Below are 22,096 nucleotides of genomic sequence, written 5' to 3' on the forward strand. Positions count from 1 at the left end.
TTTTTCAGTTTATAAAATAATCATTTGGAAAATTATTTGCTCTCAAAAGAGAGATGAAGAAAAAGAGCAAGTTCTATGACAAGAAAAACAAAATTGAAAATCTTCTACTGGTCAGCAAGCCTTGGCAACAAGTAGATTTTAATTTTTTACCCTTATTTACATTTTAATCCTTAAGCAAACTAAAGCAATTGAGTCAATAATAATTTGAAATTATATTAAAAAGAACTATTTGTGCAAGAATAGTATACGTTAAAAAACATGTTTGAATAGCTTTATGAAAGAACAATACCCTTTAAAAAGCTACCCCTATAGAGATTTTAAAGAAATGGCAAAAACAAACCTATATAGAATTTGGTTTCTCATCCAAAAATCTTCAACTGCCATCAAGAATTGTTTAATCTAGTTTTGGTTCTACCTCAAGGGAGAAACATTTTTTTCTTACTCATTCTGAATCTTCAGTTTAGAGTCAGACTGACTGGCGGGATGAAAAAGTCCTCAAGAAGAGATTAGGACACTTATCTACATTCTAGATCAGCTCTCTGGAGATTAAGAAATTTGCAGTTATCAGAAATCAGGAACAAGTTGCAAGTAAGACTTTAAATAGTTCAGGTAGTATTGGGAGGTGTCAGCAAGTGTCAGTGATCAAAAAAATGCAACAGGACAGGAACACAAATCAATATCAAAAGAAAATCTATTGAGTCAAGGATTAATTGCTGGCTGCTAAGGGTTGGAAGTGGGTGGGGATTACTTACAAAGATCATTACAGTCACAGAAAGTAAGGGAATATTTACTGAGACCCTGCTATTTGTCAGGTACAGGAATAAATGCTTTATTCTAATTACTTCATTTAATTGTCTTTACTGGGTAGGAATCATTTTATAATGAGGACAGAAGCTTGGGGAGCCTGGGGGGCTCAATTGGTTAAGCTTCCAACTCGGTTTCAGCTCAGGTCGTGAGTTCAGGTGGTGAGATCAAGCCCCACATCAAGAATTAAGATTCTCTCTCTCCCTCTTTCTCTTGCTCCCACCCCACCCCACTTGTGTGCGCATTCTCTCTCTCAAGAAGAAGAAGCAGCAGCTGATAGATATTGAACAATTTGCCCAAGAGCACACAGTAGTGCGAGTCTTAAATCTGTTTGTCCTCAAGACCTATATTACCATAGAGATGCCAACTGTATGCAAGGATTAGGTTTATGGAATTATAGAAATGCGTCCTAATCTAGTTTAGAGATTACATAAACCCTGCTTCCCACTACTCAGAAAGCATTAGGAGATCTGGTTTAGAGTGTGTTTGTGACAGTAAACAGTAGCTTTTTGATCCTGTGGAGGGTGAAGGAAATTTTAAGCATCTATTCAAACAGAAACCGGGCTCGGAAGACAGCTACAATTCATCCAACACAGGGAGGGAATCTCCCATTGAAACTAAGCTCTTGCAGTCAAACGAGGGAACTGTGGGAAAGGTTGTCTGGGCCTGGGTAAGGATGGGGGTCCAGGTTTGAGAGGTCTTGGTGATTCAAGTGGGGGTCTCAGGCCCTGGGTCTACCAAACCATCAGTGCTGAGAATATCATTCTATCATTCCAATTACCCAACATTTATATAGGGCACCGTGCTTGACACAGAGCTAAGCACTGGGAATTCACAGGTACTTCAGGGAGCTTAAACAGTAGAGGAGACAGATGAGACAAAAAATTACTGCTCATCCTTCCTGTTAACCATTCGGGCCACTTTACTGATTCTCAGACAGTAAAAATAAAACAGGTCCCAGTTTACAGTCCTTATTCCTGAACGCCCCTCTTCCTTCCACACAGTGCAGCTACTGTCCTTACCACCTTTAACTTTTTTTTTTTTTAAAGATTTATTTATTTATTTGAGAGAGAGAGAATGAGAGCGATAGAGAGCACGAGAGGGAAGAGGGTCAGAGGGAGAAGCAGACTCCCCGCTGAGCAGGGAGCCCGATGTGGGACTCGATCCCGGGACTCCAGGATCATGACCTGAGCCGAAGGCAGTCGCTTAACCAACTGAGCCACCCAGGCGCCCACCACCTTTAACTTTTTGTTTCCAATTTCGTATGAAAAAACTGAAGGAATAATTGGCATTTAACATGATGTTAGTTTCAGGTGTACAACATAACGATTCGATATTTGTGTAAATGATCACCACAATAAATCTAGTTAATGTCCATCCCCACACATAGTTACAGGCTTTTTTTCTCCTGATGAGAACTTTTAAGATCTACTCTCTGAGCAACTTTCAAATCTGCAACACATATTCTAAACTACAGTCGCCATGCTGAACATTGCATCCCCATACCACCTTCTCGATGGGGCCTGAGGTGATTGCCCTATTTATCATTGTACCTCCTCTTCCCCGTAATCTTCACCACAAGACACTCCAGCCTCCCTTCCTCTGCTTTATTTTTTTCCATAGCACAAGGCATTTCAAATATTCTAGAAATGTTGTTTGATTCCCCTCATTAAATATAAGCCTCACAATGGCCGTGATTTTGTTTAATTTAACTATCTCTTCAGACTTATCCCAAGCACCCAGAAGAATGTTTGACACATAGCAAGCACTCAGTAGTATTTGTTGAATTAAATTGGACTGAATATGATGCATTTAGCATAGGTACAATGTGTATTGGTTGCAGAGAAGAGTGTAGATAACTTCTGGTGGAGGAGGCAAGCCAGGGAAGCTTTCGTAGAAAAAGTAAGTCTCAGCTAGAAGCCAAAGATGAATGGGAATGGTCCATGCAGAAAGTGGGTAGGAAAAACATTGTAAGCAGAGGGAACATCATATACAAAGAAGGGGGGGGTGGCAATAGAATGGGACAGGTGAGGGCCAGCCCGGAAGAGGAGTCTGATCAGACAAGAGGGGTGTCCTGATTATTGAATGTCTGAGAAGGAAGACAAGATGTCAGTTATTGTAAGGAAAGGTACAGAAAGGTGCAGGCTCCCTTTCTCTTTGCACCCCATATTCATTTTCTTCTGTGAGCTCTAGGAGGCTGACCCCCAACTCTGTCACCAGTTCCCAACGGGAGTCATGGAAAGGAGAGTGGCAGGTGGGGACAGAGGTCAGAGTATTTATTCATGTCTGTTTCCTCCTTGCTGGGCTGCAGTCCTGGCAATGGCTGCACCTCGTTTGTCACTATAGATCCTGTCAGGAGGGCCCTCTTTGAAGGCTCCAGGTCTTTTTTAAAAAAGATTTTATTTATTTATTAGAGAGAGAGAGAGAGAATTTTATTAGAGAGAGAGAGAGAGAGCCCGAGGAGGTACAGGGGGTAGAGGGGGAAGGAGAGGGAGAGAATCTTCAGCAGACTCCAGGCTGAGCACGGAGCGGGAGGCTGGCTGGATCCCAGGACCCCAAGAGATCAGGACCTGAGCCAAAGCCAAGAGTCGGAGACTCAACTGACTCAATCACCCAGGCGCCCGGAAGGCAGGCAGATAGAGTTCAGATGATCTGGTACCAGGCAAGAGACAACTAGAAACCCAATATTTAGGAAGTGTCTGAACCGTAGGCTTTGAAGATGTCAGACTTTTGGACGCAAGCCAGCATCTTCTGAAGTGAAACCTATTTATATGCATCCTGTCCGCACCTCAAACTGGTCTCAATACCTGTGTGTTGGGGGCAAGCCTGCTCTGAACAGAAGCTTGAGAGGATCAACACACACCATGCTTAGCAAACCTAATTCCAGGGGCGCCTGGGTGGCTCAGTCGTTAAGCGTCTGCCTTCGGCTCAGGTCATGATCCCAGGGTCCTGGGATCGGGCCCCACGTAGGGCTCCCTGCTCCGCAGGGTGTCTGCTTCTCCCTCTCCCACTCCCCGCTTGTGTTCCTTCCCTCGCTGTGTGTCTCTCTCTGTCAAATAAATTTAAAAAATCTTAAAAAAAAATATTTAAAAAAAAAAAAAACCTAATTCCAGTCTCCCCAAACCAGAAGTTCTGAACTATGGGTTGTGTGTGAGTGCCTAGCCTTTCCCTCAGGTTGGGGGTGTGTGTGTGTTTTGGGGGTTGAGGGGTGTCTGTGACTCCTCTTCTCAAAGGCAGATGATGATACACGTTTGTGATTGTTTCCTACATGTTAGTCACTGCTCCTACTGCTTTACTGACACCAACTCTTTTAATCCTGGCAACAGCTCCATTCTGTAGGCACTAACACGCGGCCAACTCTCCAGGTGAGAAAGCTGGCAGGAAAGATGAAGCCCAACGTCTCACTGTAGGAACCCTGTGAAAGGGGATTAACCTGGGCAGCCTGGTCCCAGAGCCCGCCGTCCCCTCCATCACCCCATCCTGGCTCTTTGCCTGACTCTGGACTTGTACAGGGAAGGAATGTATTCGCGTGTACTATCCACCTTCATCTGCTCGGAACCTCGCACGACGCCTGGCACGCAGGGGATGCTTCATAGTTCCTCGCTGGTGAAATGAATGAACTTCTGCTAGGCGGGGCAAGCCCTGGCAGCAGAGGGCTGCTGGAGATGGAATGTCAACTTTCCTCCGTGGCACCGCGCTGCCGGCCCCATCCCGGCCACAGCCACCACCTGGCCGGGCCCTTGGCTCAGCTTCTGCTTTGGATCTGCGCGAACTGGGAAAGGCTGAGCCGGCAGCTCCCTGAACAAACCAGAAAAACAGCCCTCCTCTGCTCGGCTCGCGAGCCCACAGGAGGCGCGGCGGTTCTACCCCGCAGGGGCCTGGGGCGCCTCCTCAGCGCCGCCCCGCTCCGCCCCGCCCGCGGGGGGCGGAGTGCGAGCTGTCGGCAGGCCACTCTGGACTCCGCACCCTGGAGTGTGAGCGCCCTGCTTGCCTAGGGCGGCTCAGCGCCCCTCTGCCCGTCCATGGAAGGGGTCAGATCCCCATCGCCGGGGGAAGACCTGGAGCTCTTGGCGCTCGGGGGGCAGCCGGACGAGCAGAAGCCTCTCAATGGAACCGTCCAGGTGATCCCTCTTTCGGTCGAGGAACCCTGCCCAGCCCAGGTAAGGCCTGCTTGGCGCTGCGGGCGGTGTCCCGGCGCCCTCTGAGCCGGGCTGCCGGCCAGGACCCGGGCCTAGCACCCTCAAAGTTGCGGGGTTCCAGCCAACCGTCCGGACGTCTCAGACGCGGAGCGCTGGTGCGCCCTGGAATCTTCTGAATGGCGCGCACGCGGGAGTGCGCTTCCGCCTGAGCCAGCCAGGGCCCCTGCCACCCCTCCGATCCCCCTGACCTCCATGGAACCTGTGGAACCCTACCGTGCAGGTGTGTGGGGCCCTCTCTTCAGAGAGAATCCCCAGGGATAGAGGTGGTTTTAAAAAGCAATGTAACTAAGTTTTTTCTTTTTCAAGCGGGAGAAAGAACTAGAGTGATAGATGGAGTCTTCGCTCGCTCTTCAGAATCTCCTTGCCTTAGCTTTACTGCCTTGCTGCTTCCACCGTCCCCCTAGCCCTCCCCCTAGCCCTCACCCATTGCCCATCATCCCCTATCCCGCTACACATCCCCCAGACACACACTTTCTGTCCTTTACTGATCTGGCCATTTGATTTGGCAGGAAAAGAGACCGGGAGAGGCGCGTGAACTCGCCCTGCTCAGTTGATGGGAAGTAATTTCAAAGTTTTTGTCCCAAAGAACTAGACTATGCCTCATTTGCTTTCCCTCCTCTCAGTCTCTACAGCAAATCATGGCGGTGCTTAGGCTGAGCTCTTTTCTGATCCAGCCCTGGCAGTGATGGGAAGTTTATCCATTCTCATCAAATGCTTGTAAAACAGCAGAGACTTGGAATTCACAGCCATCTGCCTTCTGATTAACCCCTAGGATTGGCTGGAGGTTTACAGGGTGCTTGGAGCTCCCCATATATATAGCTTCAACCTGATCTTTCGAGGTCGCACTTCTCCATTCCCACCCCTTTGACTCTTCGCCTGTTGATTTAAGGGATAAGCAAGGACATCAGAAGGGGAAAGCTTTGCCTTTGCTTCGACATCGAACCCTGGAAACACTGTAAAGTCTGCTTTTCTAAGGACCTATAGGTACCCTGGAGGGTGATTTGGGACTTTATGTTTGAGCGAAAGATGAACACCACAGAAGAATGAAGGTTGGATGAAGATGGTCTGTTCTCTGTGCAGTGGCCACAGCTGTGGGCTTGCTGTGTCAGTCCTCCAAGCCAGGGTCTAGGAATGGAGAGCGCAATACTTGCGTCATGTTAGGTAGACCCAGGGTGTACCAACGACTCCTGGGACTGAATCCAGAGATAGGAGTTTTGGTGACAGTTTTACCACTAAAAGGTGTGCCCTGAGTCACGGTGCTAACGTCTGTAGTCAAATCGTCATGTAATGAGGTTAACCGGTCTTCTCTAGGAGGCCTGGGAATGCCTTGCTGAAAACGGATGAGTAGAAGAACATGGCGCATACATGGAGGGCATCAGTATTTTATAATTGTTTAGTACCTACCCAGGAGAGATGGCTCTTTCGTATTCTAATTACTTCCTTGTCAGCCAGCTGTACACTGATAGCCTAGACTTCCTCGTGACTTAGGCTTGTAGGTCGCCAAATAGGAAAAGCTATTGGGAGTGACAGAATGGCATGAAGGAGAAGGTGAGCACTTGGAGGGCATTCAGATATTTGAACAGGAAACATTTAAAAGGAGAAAAAAATCTCCATTTAAGGTGTTAATCATTCTCTTTGGTTACATAGAATAAGTTGAAGTGTATTTTATTTTTTTTAAAGATGTATTTATTTATTTATTGAGAGCGAGCACACGTGTACCCACAAGCAGCAGGGGGAGGGGCAGAGGGAGAGGGAGGGAGAGAATCTCAAGCAGGCTCCAAGCTCAGTTTGGGACTATTGGGAAGAAGACATCCCGCCTCATGGGTAACTTCCTAGTTGGAAGGGCGGATCTGGGAGAGTCTACAAAGGCAGTGGGGAAAGAAGTTCTTTCCCTTGCTTGTTCTGGGCTTGGAGCTTGAAGGAAATTAGCCCCATTGCTATGCATTGTTCAGAATTTAGGACAAGAATCAGCTGGATTTTCTGTGGGTGGACAAGGGGATTAAATCCCACAATGAGATTACAAAGTACAGATTTTCCTACAGTGCTAAGAAAAATTTTCTAGATGTATATAATATCTGCTCTTAATAGAGCCAAAGAGAAGAAAAGCTTCTTGTGTCTAAGAGAGAGAGTTCGCCATTGTTGCAGGACCTTAGGTCATGTATTTGGATCCCTGTCTGAAGGGGGATGTGACTATTTGGGGACCTGTTCAGAGGAAAGCCACAAAAATTCTCCAGCCATATAATGCAATCATAGAATGTAAGATGCAGTTTGCAAAAATCTCTGGAAAGCACCCTGTAGAAAAGCCTGCCTGTGGCTTCTCCTCATGACCTAGAATTTGGGCACGAGACAAAGAAGATGCTAGTGAAGGAGGCAGTGTGTCCTTGTGACCTGGTTTTTAGGGGAGTCTCAGCACAGGTGGCACACACCTACTATATCAGAGGCTCTTCGCCCTCAGGGCACAGTGGAATCTCCTGGGGGAACTTCTAAAAAATACAAATTTCTTGGTTGATTCTAATGAGCAGAGAGCTGAGAAGCACTGTAGTTTATTCTTGGGGTGGGAGTAAGCTGATGGACTACTTCACAATGACTTAAAGTCTGTGAAGATTAATTTTGCAAACGATAGTGTCTCACCCCTAGGGCTGATGGCAGGCAGCAAAGGGGCCAGGCTGTAGGTTGGCAGCTTTGGGCTGGACAGGAAGAGGCATTTCCTACAGGCGAGGGCTGTGTACTTGTGAGATGACTATCTCACAAGTCAGAAGTCAGAGTAATGGTCTCCTCACAGCACCAGGGTCCTAGTTTATTATTTCTAAGGGAAATCATAAGTGGAGGCACAAGAGGCCAAAGAGATTCACTGACCCTCATTTTGTGGCTCATTTGAGACTCCAGCCCCTTTCATTTTGTACTAATCTTATGGTCCTGGCTGCTGCTTGTGTAAGCACTGAAAATGGCATGAGGTCATTTTGTTCTCAGGAGCACTGTAAGTAAGAAGATACGTTTCTGTTCCCTGGGAAGTTGAAGATTCCTTGTCCTGGGACTTTATTCCCATGTGCCTTATTGAGCCCTTGGCTTTGGTGTCTTTGGAGCAGTTTTCAGTCTTCAGGTGAGGTGAGAGGTGGCTCTGTCCTTGGACTCTGGAAATACACTTACCTCAAGAGCATTTTCTTCTGTCCAGGTGTTCCCTTTATTGCTCCTCTCACACCCGACCCGAAGAGCCAGTGTAAAGTGTACTCAGGGGCTCCAAAGTATGACCTCCACTCTAGAATTTCTCGAAGTACCTTCTTAAAAGTTCTAGAACCTTCTACAATGTATTAAGAGCCTAATACCTGAATGAGGCACTAACCTGGGCTATAAGAATGAGGAAGTTTAAGAACTACCCCTCCTCCTATCTGGTTTCAGTTTACCTTGGAAGATAGGCTGATATCTGTTTATATTTGAACATGAAACCAGACAAAGCAGGGACAAATGTGCTGTGTGGACAGCTCATGTTCTGGGGGATCTTTCCATGGGTGACGTGGCAGGGAGGCCTCCACAAAAGGAAAGATCTGACCTGGCTCCTGGAGAGTGATGAGGCTTCAGAACAGAAGTCTCAACCCTGATAAAGCAACTGATTCACTCTGGGAGGCTCAAAATTACAGACAGGGCGGGGGGATGGTGGTGGTGGTGCAGGTGGGGGTGGGGGAGGGTGCCCGGGTGGCTCAGTCAGTTAGGCGTCTGCCTTCAGCTCAGGTCATGATCTCGGGGTCCTGGGATCAAGCCCCACGTCCAGTCTGCTTCTCCCTCTCCTTCTGCCTTTGCCCTCCTCCCACTCATGCGCTCTCTCTCCCTCAAATGAATGAATGAATGAATGAATGAATGAATAAATAAATAAATAAATAAATAAATAAAATTACGGGCTGGGGCCTATCCCTCACCTCCTCTACAGTCTGGTCCCCTATGTCCAGGTAGAGCCTAGGGGTGTTGTGGTTTAAATTCCTCCTCAGCTGATCCTGATGTGCTGCCAGGCTTGGGAACCTCTCACTGAGCAAGTCTGAACGGTCATCCTGAAGTGAACGATTTCCTTTTCTGGTGGCCATCACCACAGGCATGAGGGAAAGAAAGTCAACCAGATGCTGCTCTGTGGGACTGGAGAACACAGTAATGATGGCTTCCATGTGTGGGGTTCCTAACATTTGTATAGCAGGTGCTTCATGTCCATGATCTCTAGTCTTCACAAGAACCCTGGGAGCTGGATTTATTTTACAGTTGAGGATGTCAGGGCTGGTGAGCTTCAGTAACTTGCTGAATGAGGCAGTCACTGCCTTCGAGTGTGGGCAGCGAATGTCGATACAGAACCACATTTTGCCCCCTCGGAGTCCGTGAACTCAGTGTGGGAATTCCTGAATGGCTCGGTGGGAATGGAGCGGAGTCACGGAAGCTGGTAGGGGCCGGGGGTGGCCCTGAGCAGAGGCACCCCACGGCAGCCAGACGCACTCGTAACCTGGGGCTCTGCACCGTGTCGCGGTGGGCTGTGGACAAAAGGGGCCAGCTATGCCATGACCCGCAGCAGGGATCCGTCCCGCCTGCTCTAACTGCATCTTGGAGACGGGCTAACGCGTCCCTTGCAGGGCCGTTCGACTGAAATGAAATTGTGTTGGCCACCAATCAAGCATGACCGTTGTGGCCTCACGACCCCCATGGCCACCCCCTTCCTGGTGTGGCTCCCCAGCTGCCTTGCATTTCCCTTCCCAGGCCCCCCTTATTCCACAGTATGGGGTGTGGCGGCAGCCTTTTCGCTTGTTCTTGGTGTGCCCGCTCTAAACTGCACATCATTCTTCTCTTCATCTTCAGCTCTGCTCTTGTGCTCCAAAACCTTTCGCAGGTCCCCAGCACACAGCAAATTAAGTCCAGACTGCTCTGGCGGCATTGAAAACCCTCTCGAGGAGGCTCCAGGCTTTCACGGTCTCTAATCTTCACTATCGGGACTTGCTTCTGGAACCCACCACATTCCCATCAGAGGATCCTCCTGGCCAGCTAGCTCCCTTATGAATCAACACTGAGGACGCTCTCTCCTGGACTTGGAATGCCTTTCTCTGTCCATCCTTCAAAGTCCTGCTTCCCCCGCAACTTCACCTCAAAGCCCCCAGGGTATTTTCTCCCTTACTTTTTTTTAAAGATCTTATTTATTTATTTGACACAGAGAGAGATAGTGAGAGAGAGAGAGAGAGAGAGAGAGCACAGCAGGGTGAGCAGCAGGCAGAGGGAGCGGGAGAAGCAGGCAGGGAGCCCGATGTGGGACTCGATCCCAGGACCCTGGGATCATGACCTGAGCCGAAGGCAGACGCTTAACTGACTGAGCCACCCAGGCGCCCTCCCTTACTTTTTTTTTTAAAAAGGTTTTATTTATTTATTTGAGAGAGAGAGAGAGAGCACATGAGCTGTGGGGTGGAGCGGCAGGCAGAGGGAGAAGCAGACTCCCTGCTGATCAAGGAACCTGAGCAGGTCTCAATCCCAGGACTCTGGGATCATGACCTGAGCTGACTGCCTGAGCCACCCAGGCGCCCCCCCTGCCTTCTGTGTGAGGTTCCATTCTGCTTCTTTGCAAACCTGACTCCATGGAGTATAGCCTCGAGAGGGCAGGATCCTGCTGCCTTCATTTCTTTATCACTGGCCCTTCACAAGCATTCAGAAGTGCTTCTTGAAACCAGTGACTGCCTCAGTGTCCCTCTGCTTTCCAGGTGAACAAGGAGAACCCTTGGAGCTCCTGTAATAAGAAATTGATTGGAAAGTGCAAACTGTGGATGGTCATCGCCTCTGTTTTCCTAGGTCTCATTGTAGTCATCATCATAAGCTTATGTCTTATTGGAGGTAAGAGGATTTAAACAGGACTAAGCTGATGCGTTTTAAGAACTTATTTAATGTTCATTTATGAGTTACATTGATATGGAAGATGTGCTCATTGCTATTTCATTATTTATAATATGAATTTAAAACTGGCTTGGGATTGTTGTTTGGGTGGTAGCTGTCCATGGCTCTTTGTTTTATTTCATTTTTTTGTTTATTTAATAAGCTCTGAAAGAAGTATGGAGACCAATGTTTTACTTTAAACTCTGCCCACCGGATCTTGAAGATTTTTTAAGTTTTAACTTACTTAAACATTAATTTATCTTTTATTATTTCTCTACACCTACTTATTTGAAATTTTTTTCATTTGTTTCATAAAATAATTATTGTACTTCCTCTGATATACCTAGTACATTTTTAGAATGATAAATAATGAACAACCCATTTGAAAACATCTTAACTTTATAGAACCATGTATCTATATGCTGTCATTAACTATTTTGGAAATAACTTTATTGTATTTGTGTTGTATGTGTTTACAAAACAAAAAGTTACACGGTGCTAACTATATACTCTGCATATATTATTTTATTTATTATTTATTTATTTTTTAAAATTAAAATTTTTTAAAAGATTTTATTTATTTATTTGAGAGAGAGAGAGAAAGAGAACACAAATAGAGGGAGCAGCAGAGGGAGAGGGAGAAGCAGGCTCCCTGCGAAACAGGGAGCCTGATGCAGAGCTGGATTCCAGGACCCCGGGATCATGACCTGAGCAGATGCTTCACCGACTGAGCCACCCAGGCACCCTTTATTTTTTATTTATTATGAATATGAAAATAATACATGTTCAGTTACCCATAAAACCTATTCATATTATTAATATTTACTATATTCTTTTTCTTACTTGCATTTTTTTCTTACTTGCATTTTTAAAATAATTTGAGATCAGATTGTTATTTATTTATTTAATTTACTTACTTATTTTTTTATTTTTTTTAAAATTTTTTTTTAAATTTTATTTATTTATTTCAGAGAGAGAGCAAATGAGAGATAGAAAGCACGAGAGGGAAGAGGGTCAGAGGGAGAAGCAGACTCCCCGCCAAGCAGGGAGCCCGATGTGGGACTCAATCCCGGGACTCCAGGATCATGACCTGAGCCGAAGGCAGTCGCTTAACCAACTGAGCCACCCAGGCACCCTATTTTTTTTTTTTTTTAGAAAGAGAGTGCAAGTGTGAGCCCTGGTGGGGTGGGCGGAGGAGCCGAGGGAGAGGTAGAGAGAGACTCCTAATTTTTTTTTTTAATTTTTTTCATTTATTTGTCAGAGAGAGAGCAGCAGGCTCTCTCCTGAGCAGGGAGCCCGATGCAGGACTTGATCCCAGAACCCTGGGATCATGACCTGAGCCGAAGGCAGACACTTAACCCACTGAGCCAAGTGTGGAGCCCTTCATGGTGCTCGATCTCACCGCCTAAGATCATGACCTGAGTCGAAATTAAGAGTCAGATGCTTAACTGACTGAGCCACCCAGGTGCCCCAATAAGATTGTTTTTTAATCATCTTGGGGCCTACCTTTAGGATTTTTAATGCTATATTGAGGCCATTTTGCCAATTCACTAAAAATTATTTGTGAACACTTTTTTTTTAAATGACTGCATGATATAGTCTTCCATACAATTTTAAAGCTTTTTTAGGTAGTTGCTAATTTTTTATGATTATTGATATTAAGGTTTTCATGATGAATAAATACAGCACCCTCCAGGGGGCAGTCATTTCCATTTTAAAACAAGAAAGAAGAAAATTGTTTTTATTTGTAAGTGGGGGTGATTGCAGGGATGGGGGGCGCTTTTCTGGAGTTGGGATACTCTTGAGGGTGATCTCGTCTCCACAAGGATTTGAGTTGAGTTGGATTCTTCTTAATAAACCCAATCTTGGATGAGGAACCTCTGAGTCTCTCCAGAAGGGGTCCTGGGAATTTTCTTCAGGAACTACATTTGCCCTTTACTTCCTATTCCTTTTCTTCCTCTCCTGTCTCAAGGTGTTAAAGTCCCTGAAGGAATAGGGAAATTTGATGACACCATGTTTGCTTAATTACTTAGGGCATAGTTGAGGTGGGATGGTGATCTTTTGAGGCCACAGGCTGGTTTCAAGTTAAGGAGAAGTTGATAAGAGGTACTATAACTCCTCTGACCTGCTGAAGGCAAGAGTTTTGGTGTGAGCCTTCCTACTCTCTCTTCCCATCGGACTCCCATACATGGATGTCGAAACTGAAGTTGAGCTGTGCCACCTTGTCCCATCACAATTAGGTGGTGCTATCCTGAACATTGGCTAATTTGTCTGTTGGTCTCTGGGGCCTATAACAAAGGAGGATGCAGCAGATCCAGTTGGTTTAATATTCAGGTTTCTAAAGCACAAGACCCAAGAGCTGTTTTCCATTCCCAAAAATCATCAGACCTCTTCAACTGCCCAACGGCAATCTGCAGAGGAAGGAATTTCTTTTCCTTCCATCATTTCCCAAGGGACATTAGAGTTCACTGGATAATATTCAGGGAAGAGCTCTGTAACATTTGTAGTGCAAACTTCATTCTCAATGTGGTTATAAAAGTGTATTTTCAAACGTTAATGCTATAAAGAGATTTGCACACTTTCACATTTTTTTAATCCGAGAGATACTTTTACTTCACTTGGCACCTCAGCCCTCAGGGGTTTGGGCCTTTAGGGAGAGTCATGGTGTGGGATGGTGGGGGAAGGGGAATGCCATGGGTAAAAGGGGCGGGGCCAGGGCTCTCCTCCTTCCCTCCTTGACAGTCCCAGCCTCGCCCAGAGCAGCTCTGTAGGTACTTCTGGGATGACCGTATACAGTAATTGGCCATTGCCTCATGGCCGAGCCCCAGAGTTAGGAATCGAACTCATAGAACTTCTGAGCACTGTGGGGAAAACTCTGCTGTCTGGAAAAGCACAGTGTTGGCAGAGCCAAGGGCTACACGTATGGCTGGCTTTGCTAAGAAGTGAGGTTCCTTGGGAGCTACCTTTGCCTCCTTCTTCCTGCCCTCCAGCTCCGCAGTCTCCTGTCACCGGGCTCTGTAGCATGCAGACTGAGGCTCAGAGGCAGAGACGTTTAATAACTGTGGAGCTGGAGTGCACACAGAAGTGGACAATAAACAGGTACCGACATAGAAGGGGTTGAGGAGGGGACAGTGGGGTACCCAGGGTGAGGTGTTCAGTGCAGAGGTCTACCTTGTCACTGACATTGTTAAGAATTACTGTCAACTGTGGTCTGTTTTATTATTGTTAATTTTCTACAGACTCTATACCCTTTATTGCCTGCATCTGGGGCGAGTCTCCTGCCACTTTGCCCTTGACATGCCATTGAAGTGATGACAACTTCAGGGTCATGGCTCAGCGTAAGGCATTGAGCTGGGGCTACATATGCCCTGTGCAGGAGATGCTCTGGTAGACAATGAAATCTTCTTAAAGTGGCCAATTTGGGGAGCAGAGCCCAGGGAATCCTGTTGAGTCTGGAGGCTTGGTTTTGTCTCCATTCTTCAGGGAAAAGATAATGATGGATTCTCTTCTTCTCCCTAAAGAAGTATAAATTCCTTGATGTAAATAAACGATAAAAGGGGGGAAAAAGCCTCCCCCCCCCAAGTCATCTTCTTTCTGGCCAATTTAGAAGACCAGTTAAGCATCTTCAGGGGTTCTGCTTTTTTCACTGAGTTGCCCCAGCCAGGGAGGGGAGACACCTGAGTAACACCCTACAAATGAAACTCTCGTTGGAGTGGGCAAAGAATTTTGAATATTGTATAAGCCAAACTGTGACAAGTAGGTGGATACTTAGAGATATAGTTTAAAGGTGATCAGATTTAGCACCCGAGGGACTCTTATGTGATATTCCCCAGTATTATGGATGGGGAAAGCCTGACTTCTTTACTGTCCTTCCATACAGGTTTTTCCCTGAGTAGGAGTGCTGTGGTGCTGAGATGTAAGCAGGGACTTCACAAGCGCCGCGTGTTGAATGGATTGTTTTGTCTTTGCGTTGGGTGTAAGAGCCGCAGTTTATGCTGTCACAACCTGTCGGTAGGCAGACAGGTTGCACAAGGCAGTGCTCCCCAGTGTAGGGTGACTCATGGGAAAATCCTCGGCAGACAGCGTTAGTAAGTTATAAACTAGCAAGGTCCTTGGGGGCAGGAACTTAGTAGCAAATCCATAGGCCCTGTTCCTTGAAATTTCTTTGTGTTTTCCCCTGTTTCTCTACCTTCCCAGGACCAGCCTCTTCACCTATGCTCTCCGTAGGATCCTCCCCAGCTCCTCCTGACCCAGGGACCTTCAGATATCTCCGTGTCTCGCTAAGCGTCCTCAGGCTCTTCTCAACTTGGGCCTCTTACAATGTGCTAGCGTTGTCTGTCCTTCAGAACCTTCTTCCATCAGAATCTTGCTACTTCATTTTAGGAATTTTTTTCTCTTTCTCTTTTTTCACTGGCAAACTTCTAGAAACGGAGGTCTGCGTTTGGATCTTGCCTCCTGCTCTCTCCTAACCCATTGGTTCCAGGATCCTGGGATCATGACCTGAGCAGAAAGCAGACACTTACCCAATTGAGTCACCCAGGCGCCCCAAGACTTAAAATATATAACATAAAATGTGAGGGAAAACTTGTTGATTAAAGAGTTACTGTATTTTTTTTCACGTTTTATTACAATTTCCTGTACTTGGCAAGTTTTCAGCCACGAAGACTTAACTTTATTGTCAGACAAAATAATGTCACGACTTACAGCAAATCAGGGTGTGGGGGGCTAATTCCCTGTGTTTGGGATCCTCAGGATCACTCCTGGATCTAGTGATCTGCTGGGAGAAGTCATGGGACTCAGCATATAGGCAAAGGGATGATTGCTGACGTGGGGAGCAAAGGCAAAGGGGAATGTAGATAAAATTCCTTAAAACTTGCAGCCGGTTGACAAATACTTGACTCAGGGAGAGTAGCACGTTCCTCCAGGAACTCCCAACTGTCTTTAAGTTAATGCCTTTCTAGAAGAAAAAAAAAAACAACCTAAGCTTGACAATAGCTAGGCTTCCAGGAACCCCTAAGTCCTCTTTAACATATGGAAATCCTTTTGGAAACTTCCTTTGTCTCTACCCCTCCCAACTTGAAAGTATCTAATCAGGTGTTCCTCACAACCCCCGTGAGGCTCTTTCTGCCCATGGGTCCTGTCCACTGTGCTTTAATAAAACACCCTTTTTGCACCGAAAACGCTGTATCAAGAATTCTTTCTTGACCAGTTGCACCCAGGCCCCATGTCAGATCACATCACTTGTGATGTATCATAGCAAAATGAAATAAAGCAAAATCCAGTAGGAAACCAGGCACAAACTTGAGGACACACTCAACTGCCGCAGCAATGAGATGTGGCAACACAACACGTGAGAAGTGTTGTGTCCTGGGGAAGCTCAGAGGCTCAGTGCCCAGGGTTTTACTGGGGCTGGTCGTGGAGGCAGCCTCAGCCTGGCACATGCTAAAATTCCAGATCCCCGGAAGGCAAGGTGGTCAGTATCAGCCACATTGCTTGTATCAACAGGGGGTACCAACTGGGAGGGCGAGGTGGGAACCCTCCCCAGATCCAGGTTCGCAGAGGCCAGACAGACATGGGCCAGCCTTGAGCCGGCCGCTCGGAGCCGCTCATCTCAGGCTCTGAGAACTCTGTTCTGCACGTCCCCTTGCTCCTCGTGCCTCCGAGGGAGTTCGTATCAGGATTCTTTTCACCTGCCTTTCTCTCATACACTGAGGGCCTTTTCAAAGTCCAGCCAAAGAGGCTGCTTATGTTCCGTCTGAAGCATGAGATCTGAGAGTCAAGTGTAGGGCAAGGTGAGCGCCCGGTTCCGCCACCCACGCCTTTCTCAGGGCCCGAGCTGTGGTTCCTGTGCGGGCCCAGTGGGGAGGCCGCCGGGGAGCCGGGCGAGCAGTTTTGACTTGGAGTGCCAGCTTCCAGCGCCGGGCCCCCGACCTTGTGTGTTTTTCCTTTGGCTGTAACTGCTTAAAAATCAGTTAGCTCACCATCCTTAGAGCACTAACAGCCGCGCAGAGCTCACTGTGCCAGGAATGCAAGGCCCTTGGGCCCTGGGGCTCTGAGTGCAGTTTGGTTTCCCTTCTATAGAGTGTGTAAAAAAAAAAAAAGTGTGTCAACATTTCTCTCCTGTGGGACAGACTGCAGAGTGGAGGCTTCCTGCCCATCTTCTGTCTTCCTGGGAGATGTCAGGACATGGCTCACGTGCTCATGTCTAGTCCCCACTCTGTTCTGGTCCATGATGTCCCTTCCTCATCAGGGTCTCTGACAGCCCGGGACTGAGGTGATTCACTGAAGTTCCTTGCTCCCAACCCCTGGCCCCCATTACCCATGGTTCACCCCCTAGACGCTCGCCCAACACCTGCCTCGACGCCTGTGGACATAGCTAAAGCTGCAGGTCCCGTTCAACCAAGAAATTCATATTCTTCCCGCTCCCTCCCACTGGCTTTTCCCCCAGTTTGTATTCAGTGGCATCTGGGAGCTCTTATGGTGTAAAACAAACAATTTTTTATCATAATGGAGGCCAGCCCCTGTCTTTATTTGGTTTCGCCAGGAAGACAAAGCATTTCTGCTTGTACTTGCTTACTGTATCTAGGCTTTATCCTTGATGAATGCTCCTTGTCTTTTATAGCAGCCAGTGGAACAAATTATATTCTAAGCATGTGTTTACTTTTACTTTTTATCCCCCCCTTTAGTAACTTACATCGATGAAGATGCAAATGAAATACTTGAGTTATCATCAAATAAAACATTCTTGGTCATGCTAAAGATTCCAGAGGAGTGTGCTACTGAGGAGGCGTTGCCTCACCTGCTCATGAAAAGGGTAATTATATCTTAAGCATTGTTTACAGAGTTCTTAACATTAGAATGTGGGTTCTTCAAGGAGTTGGCATAGAGCAATCACGTAAGTAGCTTCAGGCTTGGATTCTTTGTCTGGATTTAGGCAGACACTGATGCTCAGAATTTTCTTTTTTTTTTTCTTAAATTTATTTTTTTATTTTTTTAAAGATTTTATTTATTTTTCAACAGAGAGAGAGAGAGACAGCGAGAGAGGTAATACAAGCAGGGGGAGTGGGAGAGGGAGAAGCAGGCTTCTCGCGAGCAGGGAGCCCGATGCAGGACTCGATCCCAGGACCCTGGGATCATGACCTGAGCTGAAGGCAGACGCCCAACGACTGAGCCACCCAGGCGCCCTGCTTAGAATTTTCTGTAGTGCAAAGCCTGAGAGAGGAGCCCTGCCCTCCAGTGAAATGCATCCTGGAGGATAGTGCTCCGTCTCCTCACTCTAGTCTTACGTTTGATTCAACCTCTCATGTCATGGGGGACCTGTGATGTGCTAGACAGCATGCTGAAAGCCACGGTCACAGAGTCTGGGCCCTCGGTGGGGGCTCAGTGCAAGTAGAGGAAGCAGTTAAATAGATAGTTCTAAACAGTGTGGTATGTTCTATTGGGGAGATGCATACAGAATATTTTGCAAGCACGAGGGAGGGTCATCTAAATTACCTGAAGGTGCAGATGGAAGCTTGGAGGGCCTCTTTCAGGAGGTGATGCTCAGGGTGAGTCTTGAAATATGAGGTAGGAGTGTTCTAGATAATACTAGGGGATCTGCCCCACAGTGTCCTGCTGCCTCTTGTGGACCGTGTGGTGGGGACTTGCAGGGGTGAGGCATGAAGGTTTTCCTACTCTTTGGTAAGGCACTGAAACGTTTTCATCTTGTTGACTTGGTCAACTTTTCATGTTAGCCCTTGAGAGTGGTGGTGGAGAAACCACTGGAAGCTGAGAGCTCAGTTAGAAGGTACTGCAGTAGTCCCGTTGATAGATGTGGAGGCCTTGACCCAGGGCAGTGGCAGGGGGGGTAAGGAAGATTCAAGAGAGATTTAAGAGGTCTTCTCACTCGACGGGACTTTATGGCTAATTGGCTGTGGGGATGAGGGAGAATACGACTCCAGGCTCCTGGTTGGGTGGCCGAGTGGGTGGATGGTGGCTTTGTTCTTGGAGCAGGAAATGCAGGAGAATGTCCTTTGGGCACGAAGAGGGCATGCAGCGTCACCATGAGGGCTGGTTGGGTTCACAGCCAGATCCAGAGAAGTATTTGATAAGAGAGAAGCAAGACCAGCCTGCCATCCATTACACCCTTCTCTGCAGTTGATAGGTGGAACGGGGTGAGTCACCTTCATTTGGTTTCCATCTGATTCCTACGAAAGCTTTCCCGGGAGGCGATTCCATCTCGGTCATCCCGGAGTTAATTTCTGGGCACCCAAGGGCATGTTATTTGATTGCTCTTTTGGGTCACAGGGGTTTGTGCTCTGGGATGATTATCTGGGCTTCTCTTCCTCCTTCTTTTCCTTGTTTAAATCTTACCTGCAAGCCCCTTTTCCTCTTTTTATTTCACCTGCTTCCAGAGCAAGTTGCTGAGTGAATAGCCTCTTGCCTTTTTCCTCTTGAGTGTTTTATTTGTCAAGGGGTTTTGCATTTGCTGAGCAGAAATGAGATGATGCAGCATCCACACATGTCACATGTTACAGACTGAATTCTTTATGTCAAAGGGAAGTGGATGTTAATCATTCACCTCAGAGCCATATCTCTTGCACAGAGCCAGACATGAGCAGATCCTGCAGGTATGTTTATCTCATTGCTATGTAGTGGCAAAGGGGCAGGGACTGGCATGATCCCCGGGGCAAGTGCACAGGCCTGTTCGAGTTGGTTCCTTCCCTGATAAGTGGGAATTGCTATACTTTTACTGTATACCCACAGGTGCACATGAGATGCATATAAAGAACTCTGTAAAACACTTTTTTTTTTAAGAATGGTCTGGTTTACATGATAAAAGTTAAGGCACAGCAAGGTGAAAAAGCTACTGCCCCCTGGTGTCCCAACCAAGTATGTTCAGGAACAAAAGTGAGGCCTTAGAGGTATTAGTCTTACTGTCAGGTCAAGAGCCCCTTTCTTTCATTCACTCAGGCCAACTTCTAGAAGTTTCCAGATATGGAAGGCAAATGGGAGTGGAGAGTGAAACACCACGTCCTCGCTTTTGCTTTATTGTCTTGCTTTTCTAAACAGTTTTCCTAGCCCCTCTCTTATCCCACTGCCAGAATTTTCTTCTCTTCCCGCTGGGGCCTTTGCTCTGCTTCGGCCAGCCGGTTAGCTGCCTGTTGTGTTACCCTGGCCCGTGTCCCTGATGCAGGCGTTAACAACGGCAGGTCTGCTAACACGGAACATACCTCCCTGTCTCGAATTAGCGGCTCTGCCCAACCCCGGGAGTCAGCTCACCGGGTGCCAAGCTCAGCATGCACCCAGCTTCATAGGCACAGTGTGAGACTCCAGGGCCAGGGGTGAGAAGCCCCCAATTTCACTTCTTTGGGCCCATAGTAGTGTGGTTAACTGCTCCCAGATTTGTGGACATGTCCCAACGACATCAGGGGGCCGTGTCACCAAAAAGAATCAGAGTGGACCCTAAAAGTGATCTGGTACACCGTTCCAGCTCTTAATGGAAAATTTTAGCTTAGTTTTTTTTTTCTGAGAGACGACTCTGTGCCAAAGAATACTAGGCCCTAAGGATTAAAAAGGAAGGAGAGGAGGGTGCCTGGGTGGCTCAGCCGGTTAAGCGGCTGCCTTCGGCTCAGGTCATGATCCCGGGGTCCTGGGATCGAGTCCCGCATCGGGCTCCCCGCTCAGCGGGCAGCCTGCTTCTCCCTCTCCCTCTGCCTGCCTCTCTGCCTACTTATTCTCTCTCTCTCTATGTCAGATAAAAAAATAAAATATTAAAAAAAAAAGGGAAGGAGGGGAGAGCGGGAACAGAGAAGGTTGGAAAGACACCATCCGTGCCATAACACGTTTGTTTATGTTTATGTGCATATGTGTATGTGTATGTATGTGTGTACACATGTATGTGTGTATGGGTGTGCGTGCATGTGCGCGCACATGTGTGTGCACGTGTGTACACATGCGTGTGTGGGGGTGTGCGTGCACATGTGTACACATGTATGTGTACCTGTGTGCATGCATGTGTATGTGTGTGCCTATGTGTGTACGTGTGCATGCATGCATGCGCGCGCGCGCGCGTGTGTGTATGTAAGGAAGTGCTTGGAAAAATAAAACCCCGTCCATAGCATCCTCCTCCTCCTTATTGTTCAGAGCAGCCCTGTGAGAGCCACTTTTTTATTCCTGCATTGGCCTCTGGCAGCATTCTTTCTCGGGGGCTCAAAAACTATAAGATGACTCATTTTCCCCCAAGGTTCTTATCACCTTATGCTTCTTTCCTCTTTGCTATTCAGGACACTTTCTTGCTTCATCCTCAAATGTAAAGAAAGTGGGTTTTAGTGTCTATCACCCCTAGGACTGCATTCCTTATGAGCAGAGCGACCTCAGGCAGGTTTCATACCCTTTCCGCGTGCTGTTTTCTCTATTAGTAAGAAGGGAAGGGTGGTAATGCCGCTTATGTCAGGTTCTTATAAAGCTCAGAAAAGAGATACAAGATTGGAATCGTACACACTGTAGGTGCTCTGATCCCCTCTGCTCCACCTTGAAGGGACTGAATTGTCACCAGGTGAATTAAGTGGGAGCGTATTGTAGAAATGTAGGCTCCTTGAGATTCTGTTCGGAACTGGGTGGGAGACAAAATGAGCTGAGCTACCCTCCGGGCACTGCTCTTTAGGGTGTGTCTGCTGCTTGCTACTGGGTGAGGTGAGGAGGCACTGAGCCATCATGGGTGCAGCTGGGCCACTCACCTCAGCACCAAGCTGCCACTGGATGCCACTGAGCCTTCCAAAAACACTTCAAGGCTGACTTCAGGCTAGACAGGAGTAGGCCTGATGGTGGGCTCCCTCCAGCCCTAGAGCTCGGTCCAGGGTAGAGAGCGCAGCCAGATCCAGGGCAGTCCTCCCGATTTATGCTAGAAGCTGTCTGCAAAAGGGCAAGGCATTTAACCTTCAAATGCCAATTTCACAAAAGTGCAATGTAAGTACATTCAGCTACCCATCCTCAAGCCCTACTAGGCTAGGATTCCCATCTCTGAAACATGATGAAAAGGTTAATCAAAGACAAGGAGAAGATAATGGTAATGTAAAAGCAGCTAGTGTCGGGGCACCTGGGTGGCTCAGTCGTTAAGCATCTGCCTTCGGCTCAGGTCATGATCCCAGGGTCCTGGGATCGAGCCCCGCATCCGGGGTCCCTGCTCAGCAGGAAGCCTGCTTCTCCCTCTCCCACTCCCCCTGCTTGTG

General features: G+C 47.4%; 1 protein-coding gene across 1 annotated transcript in view; it reads left to right on the forward strand.

The window, feature by feature from the left end:
• Nucleotides 1-4,826: 4,826 nt before the first annotated feature.
• Nucleotides 4,827-22,096, forward strand: part of CUNH3orf52 (chromosome unknown C3orf52 homolog) — a 29,246-nt gene continuing 11,976 nt past the window's right edge. Inside the window, exons 1-3 of the mRNA XM_088022893.1 lie at nt 4,827-4,964; nt 10,718-10,847; nt 17,573-17,700. Coding sequence (XP_087879019.1) covers nt 4,827-4,964; nt 10,718-10,847; nt 17,573-17,700 — 396 coding nt within the window. The remainder of the gene's footprint in view (nt 4,965-10,717; nt 10,848-17,572; nt 17,701-22,096) is intronic.

This window comes from Eumetopias jubatus, unplaced genomic scaffold (genome assembly GCF_037043125.1).
Source record: "Eumetopias jubatus isolate StellerSeaLion01/CBP00866 unplaced genomic scaffold, mEumJub1_p1.0 scaffold_1, whole genome shotgun sequence".
Lineage (NCBI taxonomy): Eukaryota > Metazoa > Chordata > Mammalia > Carnivora > Otariidae > Eumetopias > Eumetopias jubatus.